General features: G+C 44.2%; 1 protein-coding gene across 1 annotated transcript in view; it reads left to right on the top strand.

Moving 5' to 3' along the window:
* The window catches only part of kmt2a (lysine (K)-specific methyltransferase 2A), a 182,427-nt gene that overhangs the window by 136,797 nt on the left and 32,568 nt on the right, over positions 1–13,062 (top strand). Inside the window, 3 exon segments of the mRNA XM_038778603.1 lie at positions 1,711–1,871; positions 4,079–4,258; positions 7,770–12,300. Of these exon segments, the coding sequence (XP_038634531.1) occupies positions 1,711–1,871; positions 4,079–4,258; positions 7,770–12,300 (4,872 nt within the window).

Raw genomic sequence — 13,062 nt, 5'->3', positions numbered from 1 at the left:
CCGGTGTGTGTGTTGGTGGTGGAGAGAGTGAATGGTTAAGTTGATGGTTGGTGTGCGGGTCAAGTGGGCTGCTTTGTTCTCGATGGTGCCAAGCTCCTTGAGGAGCTGCACTCATCCAGGCAAGTGGAAAATATTCCATCACAATCCTGACTTGTGCCTTGTAGATGATGGACAAGCTTTGTGGAGTCAGGAGATGAATTACCTACTGCAAAATTCCCAGCCTCTTGTAGCCATAGTATTATGGCTGGTCTAGTTCAGATTCTGGTCAATGGTAACCCCCAGGATTTAATTATAATAATGAATGGATCCTGAATTTAGGAACTGGTATACCAACCATACCAAACAACCCCCAGGATATTGACAGTGGGGGATTCAGTGATGGTAATGTCATGGGTAGATGGTTAGATTATCTCTTGTGTGGTGCAAATGTTACTTGCCACTTATCAGCCCAAGCCTGAATTTTGTCCAGGTGTTTTGCTGCATATGAGCTCAGACTGCTTCAGTATCTGAGGAATCACTACAATGCAGAAGGAGGCCATTCGGCCCACCTACCCTGCACGAAGCCTCTGAAAGAGGACCCACTCCCCTGACCTATCCCTGTAACTCCACCAAGGGCAATCACTCTCACCCCACCTCTGGAATTCAGCTTTTTTGTTTCCACCAAAGCTTCAGTGAGCTCAGGAGCTTAATGGGTAGGTGGAACCCACACTGAGCATCAGCGAGCAGGTTATGCTGTTTAAGTGCCGCTTGATAGCTCTGTCAAAAACACCTTCCATCACTTATCTGTAAGAAGGGGCAGCAGGGTAGCATGGTGGTTAGCATAAATACTTCACAGCTCCAGGGTCCCAGGTTCGATTCCCGGCTGGGTCACTGTCTGTGTGGAGTCTGCACGTCCTCCCCCTGTGTGCGTGGGTTTCCTCCGGGTGCTCCGGTTTCCTCCCACAGTCCAAAGATGTGCGGGTTAGGTGGATTGACCATGCTAAATTGCCCGTAGTGTCCTAAAAAAGTAAGGTTAATGGGGGGGGTTGTTGGGTTACGGGTATAGGGTGGATACGTGGGTTTGAGTAGGGTGATCATGGCTCGGCACAACATTGAGGGCCGAAGGGCCTGTTCTGTGCTGTACTGTTCTATGTTCTATGTTCTAAGTCTTACAACACCAGGTTAAAGTCCAACATGTTCGTTTCAAACACTAGCTTTCGGAGCACTGCTCCTTCCTCAGGTGAAGGAGCAGTGCTCCGAAAGCTAGTGTTTGAAACGAACATGTTGGACTTTAACCTGATGTTGTAAGACTTCTTACTGTGCTCACCCCAGTCCAACGCTGGCATCTCCACATCATCACTTTTCTGATTATTAGGAGGAGGCTGATGTGCTAATTTGCTGGATTGAATTTGTCAAGCTTTTTGTGGATTGGCATTATATTAATTAGAATTAAGTAATTTTGAAGTAAGACATGTAGAAACCAAACTTTGTGCAGTTAACCACTACTTTATGATTTGTTTAACCTCCAACTCTTTTCAACCTGTATGATGCCCTGCAGGATTGGCTTTTGACTCTTCACCTCAATTAAATAATACATTCAGTTACTGGCAGTAAGAAACTAAAATGATTAGCTTCTATTTTGGTGATTGGCTAACATTGAGCTGGGCTGAGACTACATTGTTTCACGGGTATTTCTGTTAATTTGTGTCTACATGTTATGTAAATTGACAGGTGCTCAAGGGTGTACTGGAGCACAACAGACGCTAGGAAGCGATGTGTGTACACATGCAAGATCCTGGAACATCGACCGCCTCCCGTGGAAACAGAAGAAAACAGCACTTTAGAACATAGTGTAAACAAAACCATAGCACATAGTCCGAGCAGTCCAACAGGTACGCAGACCAGTACAGGATGTTGTCCCGAAAGCATTCCTGAGCTTACATAAGAAAATAAGTAAATTGCTAGTTAAATCCTTCTCCTGAAGCAGAGCACTTAATCTGACGACTAAATGATTAATTGTTGTAAGTGGCAGCTTTTAAACCAAGTCACATCCAGCATTTAAAAACTTGCTGATCCAACACCATTATGCAGTACGATTTGACGATGGTTTCCGCTTGCTTGCTGTTTGTAGGCTACTAACTTCATTTAAAAAAACTCCTTCCGGGCGGCACGTGGCATAGTGGTTATCACTGTTGCCTACGGCGCTGAGAACCTGGGTTCACTCCCGGCCCCGGGTCACTGTCTGTGTGGAATTTGCACATTCTCCCCGTGTCTGCGAGGGTTTCAACCCCACAACTCCACGATGTGCAGGGTAGATGGATTGGCCATGCTAAATTGCCCTTAATTGGAAAACAAATGATTGGGTACTCTAAAAAAAAATTTTTTAAGGGCACCTTCCAGTGGAACTAGTGTCATAACTCACTTTTTGCATTAGCTCTGGCTATTATATCTGATGAAGTTGTAATTGTGTTAATCCCACAGAATGTGAAATGGCGTCAACCTTAAAAATACTATTGTAAGGGTTAGCCCTGCTGCCTCACAGCGCCGATTCCCAGGTTCAATCCCGCTCTGGGTCACTGTCCGTATGGAGTTTGCACATTCTCCCCGTGTTTTCATAGGGTTCACCCCCACAACCCAAAGATGTGCAGGCTAGGGGATTGGCCACGCTAAATTGCCCCTTAATTGGAAAAAATTAATTGGGTACTCTAAATTTATTTTTAAAAATCCTATTGATAGCTTAAAGTTAGCATTGTCGATTGAAATGAAAAGCTTCAATTTGTTTGTGTCTGCTTTTAAGTAATACATCGGGAGAAGGAAGGAAGGGAATCCATGTTCTTTTTTGCTAACTTTAGTAAAAGCTCAGCAAGTTCATTTCACAATTTAATACATCACTTGCAGCAATGTTCCAAACTAATTTACTAAAGAATGAGATCACTATTTACTTTCCAATCGACGTAAGTATTTTGTATTTGTGATTCTTTATCTACCAGAACAATCCTGAGAGAGGGAGGAAGGGAAATAATGAAATAGCAATTGTATTCAACTAATTTTAATGCAGGTTGGTTGCTAGATACAGCAGTTACTGAGCATATTGCAAGTCTGACTCACCAAAGGTGACAGTCAGCACAAGGAGATCCAAGTCTGGGAATTATGCTGTGTAATATTATCGTATAGTATTCATGTCGGGTTCTTCTGTCTGCTGGTTTAATTAAGGCATCAACCGGTTTGTTTTAGAGAGGGGTATTTGGAGAGAAACTTAAATATCTTAAGTGAACGCCTTAATTATGTTTTTTTTAAAAATTGCATGGGCAAGAGCAGCATTGAATTATGGAAAACAAGGGAATGGTATTTACCATCCCTTTAGAGTCTAGACAAATCTTTGGAAAGAACAAATTTGTTTGTTCTGAAGTAGATAGGAAAGCAGACTTGAGGCCATAATCGTATCAGCCAAAATCTTATCAAATGGCGGAGCAGGTTTGAGGGGCCAAATGGCTTACTCCTGCTCCTAATGTGTATGTTTGCTGCTTGCCTGATTCTTTACCACCCCTGGAATGCAGTGGTTTCAGAATGTTCGTTTTCTTGTCTTTATCTTTCTATCCATTGAATTTATTTTGAGTAACTAAAGGAAAATGTAGAGTTGGTTTATTCTTGTTGAAGCACACCTCAGTAATTGTGGGAGATAAGACTTTCATCAGTTCCAAAGTTACACAACCCTCTTTGAGAGGAAAATAATTCTCTCTGTCCCAAAAGGGCCACTCCTAATTTTAAAACAGTGCCCCCTAGTTCTAGACTCGCCCACAAGAGGATACATCCTTTCCATGGCCATATTGTCAAGACCATCCAGGATCTTATATACATCTAATCAAGGAAGAACTGCATCTTTGCAATCGACTGCACACCAGCTAAGTTTAAGTTGTAATGAAGTATCTTCAAACCTCAATGCTTTCCTCAAGTGCCTCTCCTCTCAACACACTGAAGGGAACTGAACTCACTGGATAGCTCTTTCAAAGAGGTAGAATGGCCTCACCCTTTGTGGTATCATTTTATGGGCCATCTCCTGTTGAGAAATGCTCTGAGCAATTTGGCTTTTCTTTGACAGAAATTGACACGGCAGAGAGTCAAAATACAAGTACGTCAGAAATATTGGACCACCATCCACCCTCTCTCACACCTGGACCAATACCTCCGCGATTGCAGATGGGAAGTAGGATTCAGATATCCAATTTTTCTCCATCACGACGATCCCCAAGCACTGGATCGAGACCTCTTCCATCACCAGGTAACAGCGTTGACACACATAGGTGGAATTTTACATCCCAGTGCAGCAGACCATTCAGAACTCTATTGACTTCAGTGGGATCGGAAAGATCCCACCGGCGGGAGGGACCGTAAAATTCCGCCCAGAGGGGTTGAATGATATACCCCTGTTCTTGTATTGAGCTCTTTATTTTATGGATGTTATCTATTTTATTTATTCACATTAGTTTAAGGTCATCTATAGAATAGGACAGTACAGAGATTAACGTTTGAGGTTCCGTGTGTTTTAAGGCTGTGAAATTATCCTGCGAGGGAATAATGGCTAACATTTAACTAGTTGTATGAAATCCTTTCATCCATGTTTTAACAGATGCATCAACCCCCTGTTTACCATAAACCAGCTAACACTTATCAGAGGAAGCATTTCATGCAAATATGTTGAGTATTTATTAATACCCCACAGTGTAATTGTAAGCTTTCTTTTTACTTTGCTGATACCTGCACAAAAGATTTATAGAACGGTCAAATTGTGGGTTTATTTGAGGAAATTTGCTGCAAATTTCAGATGCCCATGCGGAGATTCGTTGGAGCCTACGTTTGGGCACATATCACTTTAAAAATCATATTTTAGATTCTCTCTCTGTTCAAAATCACTTAATTAATTCTGCAGGAATTTTAGAAGATGACTCACACCTTTATTCCTGTCAATATGAATGTAGGTTTCAGGTGATGTGGTTTATTGTTTGGTTTGGGTTTGCATACAACCCAATTTGATGGTCTTATTTTTCTATTATCGCTAAAGAATCTACATTAAATTAATTTGGGCAGTTTCAACCTATTCTTGATGAGGACAAGTCAGTCACATTTGGTATTGACAGTCTTAGTCAGAGGCTACATGTAATACTGACAGTGGAAATGAGCATTACAGTAGTGTAGTAGGGTTCCACTTATGAGTTTTGAGATTAAGACACATTAATTATGAGAATGACTAGAACGAGGGTAGGTCCGATCAAGGACAGTAGCGGGAGATTGTGTATTGAGTCTGAAGAGATAGGAGAGGTCTTGAACAAGTATTTTTCTTCAGTATTTACAAACAAGAGGGGCCATATTGTTGGAGAGGACAGTGTGAAACAGACTGATAAGCTCGAGGAGATACTTGTCAGGAAGGTAGATGTGTTGCGCGTTTTGAAAAACATGAGGATAGACAAGTCCCCCGGGCCTGACGGGATATATCCAAGGATTCTATGGGAAGCAAGAAATGAAATTGCAGAGCCGTTGGCAATGATCTTTTCATCCTCGCTGTCAACAGAGGTGGTACCAGAGGATTGGAGAGTGGCGAATGTCATGCCCCTGTTCAAAAAAGGGAATAGGGATAACCCTGGGAATTACAGGCCAGTTAGTCTTACTTCGGTGGTAGGCAAAGTAATGGAAAGGGTACTGAGGGATAGGATTTCTGAGCATCTGGAAAGACACTGCTTGATTAGGGATAGTCAGCACGGATTTGTGAGGGGTAGGTCTTGCCTTACGAGTCTTATTGACTTCTTTGAGGAGGTGACCAAGCATGTGGATGAAGGTAAAGCAGTGGATATAATGTACATGGATTTTAGTAAGGCATTTGATAAGGCTCCCCATTGTAGGCTTCTGCAGAAAGTAAGGTGGCATGGGATAGTGGGAAATTTGGCCAGTTGGATAACAAACTGGCTAACCGATAGAGGACAGAGAGTGGTGGTGGATGGCAAATATTCAGCCTGGAGCCCAGTTATCAGTGGCGTACCGCAGGGATCAGTTCTGGGTCCTCTGCTGTTTGTGATTTTCATTAACGACTTGGATGAGGGAGTTGAAGGGTGGGTCAGTAAATTTGCAGATGATACGAAGATTGGTGGAGTTGTGGATAGTGAGGAGGGCTGTTGTCGGCTTCAAAGAGCTGGGCTGAGAAGTGGCAGATGGAGTTTAACCCTGACAAGTGTGAGGTTGTCCATTTTGGAAGGACAAATATGAATGCGGAATACAGGGTTAACGGTAGGGTTCTTGGCAATGTTGAGGAGCAGAGAGATCTTGGAGTCTATGTTCATAGATCTTTGAAAGTTGCCACTCAAGTGGATAGAGCTGTGAAGAAGGCCTATGGTGTGCTAGCGTTCATTAGCAGAGGGATTGAATTTAAGAGCCGTGAGGTGATGATGCAGCTATACAAAACCTTGGTCAGGCCACATTTGGAGTACTGTGTGCAGTTCTGGTCGCCTCATTTTAGGAAGGATGTAGAAGCTTTGGAAAAGGTGCAAAGGAGATTTACCAGGATGTTGCCTGGAATGGAGAGTAGGTCATACGAGGAAAGGTTGAGGGTGCTAGGCCTTTTCTCATTCGAACAGAGAAGGATGAGGGGCGACTTGATAGAGGTTTATAAGATGATCAGGGGAACAGATAGAGTAGACAGTCAGAGACTTTTTCCCCGGGTGGAACACACCATTACAAGGGGACATCAATTTAAGATAAATGGTGGAAGATATAGGGGGGATGTCAGAGGTAGGTTCTTTACCCAGAGAGTAGTGGGGGCATGGAATGCACTGCCTGTGGAAATAGTTGAGTCGGAAACGTTCGGGACCTTCAAGCGGCTATTGGATAGGTACATGGATTAGGGTAGAATAATGGAGTGTAGATTAACTTCTTCTTAAGGGCAGCACGGTAGCATTGTGGTTAGCACAATTGCTTCACAGCTCCAGGGTCCCAAGTTCGATTTCGACTTGGGTCACTGTCTGCGTGGAGTCTGCACATCCTCCCCGTGTGTGCGTGGGTTTCCTCCGGGTGCTCCGGTTTCCTCCCACAGTCCAAAGATGTGCAGGTTGGGTGGATTGGCGATGAAAAATTGCCCTTAGTGTCCAAAATTCTATGATTAACCTAGGACAAAAGTTCGGCACAACATCGTGGGTCGAAGGGCCTGTTCTGTGCTGTATTTCTCTATCTATCTAATTAAGTCCTATATGGAAGGAGCTTCAGTGGTGATTGTGTCTGATGCATGTTATATCTGACTAAATGATTTGGGGCTTAAAGGCTTATGTTTTGGGGATAGGTTTGTATTCTCTTGCGGTTAGAAGATTGAAATGTTCAAAATGTTAAACTGGTTTGATATTGTAGATGGTGGGGGGAATCCAAAACAAGAGGCATACTTCTTAAATTAAAGCTAGTCCATTTCGGAGTGAAATCGGAGAGCACTTTTTCACAAAAGGGATAATGAAATTTGGAACACACTAGCCCTAAAAAGCTTTGGAAGCTGGATTGAAAATGTTATTTGTTCAGAGCATTAAGGAATATGGAACAATGTTGGGTAAATAGAATTATGGTATGAATTACCCAATGCCTAGTTGAGTGCAGGAACAGGCTAGAGGGGTTGAATGATGTATCCCTGTTCTTGTAATGCAGATGTTTCACGCTCAGGTGGAATAATACTTGATTTTGCTAATGTTGAGCGTCCTTATGAGAAAATGTGGAATGGTACCAGAATTAGTCAGAATTAATAATTTTTTTGTCTTCTTGTTAAGGGAGCCCAACGCCAATGATGCACGAGATTGTTACATTTGCTGATGCCCTCTTGTCTTCAGGAAGGCGCAGCACCATCTCCAGACGACACAGTACATCTTCTGTATCGCCGCAACATTCTAGGCACAGAATGGCTTCTCCTTCCCAAATGGGCATAACTTATGTAAGATCGAGTGGGAACATTAACACATCTCCGTTGTCCTCCCACGGTGTATTGTCAGACATCGATTCTGGGAGCCAGCCTGGTGAAACTGTTCATAAAGCATTTCATTCAGACAAACTAGGCACTTCACTCCAAGGATATTCTGGTCCTTCCAGCCGGCAAAGAATCAGTAGCATTGATTCTGCCCCAATCCATTTTACAGGGGTTTCTCATGCATTAGGCTCCCAACCTAACAGGCCAATGCTGATGTCCACTGGGCATTACAGTTCAAAAGAACATTCCCTATCTTCATCTGGTAACCAGTCTCGAAGCAGTGCTGTTAAAGGTGAAAATAGTACATCTGTAAATGCAGTGGATACTTCAGTGACAACGTCAGCATTAGCACAGACGTCTAACTCAGTTGCTACAGTAACGGTGTCACATCCTTCACAGAAAGAAGCATTTAATTACAGTGGGTCACATACAAACTCTATAACATCTGTCTCCAGAGAAACTAAATCCTGTGCGTTACCTTTCCATCAAAAGGATTCAAGAAGGTCAGTCGAGCAAAATAAGGACACGTTGCAAACAGGAAAAACAAGCAATCTTCATGCTGTCAACCAGGATGCTGAAAGAACAAGATTGCAGTCTGCTGGAGTCAGCCATACCTCGGCCACAGGAAATGAACATCCTCGGTCAAACTGCACAGAGAAGAGATCTGGCACAAAAGTGTCCTCTACTGATCTTTCTAGAAACAGCAAAGCACAGGCAGTGAAGCATTACGAGGGAAGCCCAGGTGCAGATTCGACTGTAGATGTAACAGTTAATGCTAAGACAGCCAGCAATTTGTTGGCTGAAATGGACAAAAAAGTTCAGTCCGCTGAAGAACCTAATCAGAGGTTTGGAGACAAATCTGCTGGCACTGAGCATTCACTGACTGCGCTCGTCGGGGATGGGACCCAGCCCCCATTAGACAAAGTCCAGGCTGACATTCGCAAAAAGGAAATGCATGCATCACAAAATCAAGGAATTCATGGATGTTTAGAACCCGACTACCTTGTTGAGGAGGATCATGACAAAAATGTTACCATGTCCATGTCGGGCAGCTCTCAGGGAGGTGACGAGGCCGTGTCCTCTTCAGTTGTGCCTTCTGTCATGACAGAAAGTCCAGAAAATGAACGGGAAGTCCTGAGGTGTCCAAAATGCAACAAAATCTACAAACAAAGGGTGAAAAACCTTTTTCAGAAGCATGTGCTGCAGTGTGGAAATCAGACTTCCCAGGAGGATGGTGATGGGAACAAAGCCCAGGATAGTGATTCAAACAAAAGACGCTACCCCCGACGCAGTGCCCGGGCACGCTCAACTACATTTTTCGGGTTGACTCCCTTTTATGGTGTAAAGTCATATGGTGAAGAGGATTTTCCATTTTACCGTGATCCTTCGGGAAAGAAAAGAGGGGAGCAGTCAACTCACGGGCAGGTAGATGGGGCCGATGATCCAAACACATCTTCTGATGAGGATATGGATTACTACTACAATTTCACCAGAACTGTCATCACGTCTGATCGAGAGGGAAGGCTCGAACCGTGTAATTTCTTTGATGGCGAGGAGGATTGTCGCCTACCCAGGATCAGCCAGCTCGATGGCGTTGATGACGGCACAGAGAGTGATGCCAGTGTGGCCACAACAGTGGGCAAAGCAACACAGGTCAGCAAGATAAAAGCCAAAGAAAATGGAACTGAAAACTTAGACCTTGACGGAACTGTCAACAGTGGGGTTGACGATGTAGAAAAGGACGAACATGGCGTCAAAACAGTTTCAGACCTGAAAGGTAATGATGCAAAGTTAGATAACTGCCTTCCAGTGAGCAGAGTGAAGTCTCAGGGCCAAGACTCCTTAGGGGAGGTTTCTCTCACCTCATTAGACACAGCCAGGCGAGGCCACTCCAGCACACCTTCAGACAAGAATTTGCTGGACAGTTTCAACACAGACTTATTGAAGTCTGCCAATGACTCAGACAATAACAATAGTGATGACTGTGGCAACATCCTTCCTTCTGATATCATGGATTTTGTTCTCAAGAACACTCAGTCTATGCAGACGCTAGGGGAAAGCCCAGAGTCATCGTCTTCTGAACTCATAACGCTGGGTGAGGGTCTTGGTCTGGTTAGTAACCGAGGAAAGGACATGGGCAGCCTCTTTGAAGTATTTTCCCAACCTCTGCCCAGCACAGAACCTGTGGAAAGTGACGTCTCGGCCTCCATTCCTGCAGAGGAGCCATTTGAACTGCCACTGGAGTTGCCATCTGACCTCTCTGTTTTAACAACATGCAGCCCAACTGTTTCCAATCAAAGCCACAGCAGCCTCACTGTCATTTCAACATCGCAGCTGGCCTCCTCGGAAGATCAGTCCGTACTGAATATACCTGCTGCTGAGGCAGTAGAGAAGGGGGTGACAGTGACAGGGGAAAAGTCAGTGACGGTGAATGATGCCGAAGTTTCTTTGATAGGACATCAAGTGGTGGAGCCATCTGGTGAAAGCCACATGACATCTGATCAGTTCATGCAAGGCCACATGGACGCCGATCAGTTAACCGTATCAACCTGCAGTCAGGTGGAGCAGGGGCACAGCAGCCAGGACATTACTGGAGTTGGCACCAACCCACCAGTTGTCATTCCAGCATCTGTTTCCTCTTCAGTGCCACCTCAGGGTCAGAAATACATCACAAGCCCGGCGGACAGTCCCGGGCCTGCTCCCATTACCAACACTACAGTCCAGACGGCAACCCCGCTTCTTAAACCAGGAACAGATAATGTCATCGTCGTCAATCAACATGGGCACCCACTGTATGTTCTTCAGACGCACCCCAATGGTGTTACTCAAAAGATAAATCTTGCACCGTCAGTGGGTCCTGCTCAAGCAGTTGTAGAAACAAACAGTACAGTCCTTGCACAAAACGTTTCCATGGGAGGTAGCCTAGCATTAGCTTCAGGCTTAAATGCAAGTTTGCCAGCCTCCCAGTCGATATGCACTTCTGCCTCTATGGCAAACAGTAAAGGGTTGTTGACTTTATCGCAACACCCTCAGTTGCATTCTTTTGCGGGACCCACTGCGTCTGCATTTCAGCCCAACAGCACGAGCTCTGCCTCTAGTCTCCTCATCGGGGTTCAGTCAACTCAGGATCCGCAACTTTTAAGCTCTGAGTCCAGTCAGAGGCCAGAGCTCGTCACTGCCACAACCTCTAGTCCAGGATCAACCCAAGCTAAGAAAAGACCAATAAACAGGCTACCTTCCAAAAAAGGCAAAAAGCTTGCACCTTCGTACCAACAGACTTCTGGTTCTGCTTCAGAAATTGTGCCTAATATAACTTCAATTAACTTCTCACCATCACAAGTCCCTGGAGGGATAGCTAACCAGACAGGCTTAGTGGATTTAGGAGCACTTGCTAGTACAGGATCCCAACGCACAATTCCTAATATAATCAAAAGGCCCAAGTCTGCAGTGATGTATTTTGAACAGTCATCTTTGCCTGTGCCCCAGATTCAGCAAACTGTGGGGGCAACAGGTTCCGCAAACATCATTGGTTCAGAAACCACTCATTTGGCAGCTGGGAGTGTATCAGCATTGGGTCCAGGTCAGTCTGTTTTGAATGTTGTATCTATGCAAGCAGCAACAGGAGCAACTAGTGGGGGTGCGGTAACAGGACATATTCTGGGACAAAGTTCAGTAACGTTAACCACCCCCATGTTGCTCGGGACAACAGACATCAGTGGCTCAATAAGCAATCTGTTAATCAAAGCGAGCCAACAGAGCTTAGGACTTTCAGATCAGGCTGTGTCTGGAGCAGGGATGTTCCAACATCTAGCACCACAAAGCCCTAACAGTGGACCTTTGTCACCACCTCAAAGTATATGCTTGCTACCTTCCAGCCCAGCAGTTAGTGTACCAGCTGCACCAAACCCATCTGACCAGGACGGGGCCCATCAAATACACCAACAGATAACTCAACTTCTGTCTGGCAAAGGTGTAGCAACGACTGCCCAACTGGATGCTGCCTGCAGCTCTGGAGGCCAAATGACAACCACCATGCTAACAGTATCAACAAGCGTCGTGAGCAGCACAGTTGTTTTTTCAAACGCCAGCATGGTTTCGACAGTTCCAGTGACCTCTATGTTTTCCTCTACCATGGACCAGTCTCCTGTCAGTGTAATGACCGTGGTATCTTCTGACTCTCCAAGGGCCAAGCCCAGGATAAAACGGCCATCCCCTGCTTTGGACAAGCAAAGCATTAAAAAGCACAAGACGGCCCACATTATGACCGAATCCTTTGGCGATCATCAAGCTGCCCTGGAGTCTGATTCAACCAACGTTCCCCTGTCCTCCAATGCTGAGTAAGTATTCAGAGAATATACGTAAGATGTTGTTTTAATAAAAGTCTCTTTTAGCTAACTTTACAAGAGACGGTATTCATACCCTTCCCAGATTTTAAGTATTTTTAACGTGTGAAAATCTTTTTGTGATCTAACAATATAATGATTTGATGGTCTCCTATGGGAGTATATTTAGGACTCATCCATCTTTTGCACGAGACTCTGCCTGCTGTAGCCGGGTGGCTGTGAAAGATCGCGCGCTGCTATTTCAGAGAACAGGGGAGTTGTTCCCATTGTCCCAGTCAATATTTATCCCTCAGTCAACAACACTTAAAAATATTACCTAGTTATTATTGCATTGCTGTTTTTGGAAGTTTACTGTCTGCAACTTGCTGACATATTTCATTCATTAAGACAAATATTTCAAGCTATTCGATAATTAATTTTTAATGCGATAAATAAACTTGAATTAATAGGAAAAGCTTGTAGTCGGAACCTTCTGTATGGAGTAATGGAGCTTGGCAATCCCCAAATTTTGTCTTTTGCATATATACCTTAATGTTGTCACTAGGATTTCAGTAAGTTATAATGGGTAAGTCAAGCTTATGCATAACATCCACTTGAACTGTGAAAAATGCAGAGTAATATCATGAGATTTTACTCCATCCTGAACCCGGATTGTTTTGAGTGCATTTTGAAGTGAGGTCCTGATGTCACTGCTATAGTGGGAGCAATTTCAGATGATCTAAGAGCATTTATAATACACTGCATGATAGCACATTG

The sequence above is a fragment of the Scyliorhinus canicula genome, chromosome 19, assembly GCF_902713615.1.
Source record: "Scyliorhinus canicula chromosome 19, sScyCan1.1, whole genome shotgun sequence".
NCBI lineage: Eukaryota > Metazoa > Chordata > Chondrichthyes > Carcharhiniformes > Scyliorhinidae > Scyliorhinus > Scyliorhinus canicula.
This window is presented reverse-complemented; position numbering and strand designations above follow the sequence as displayed.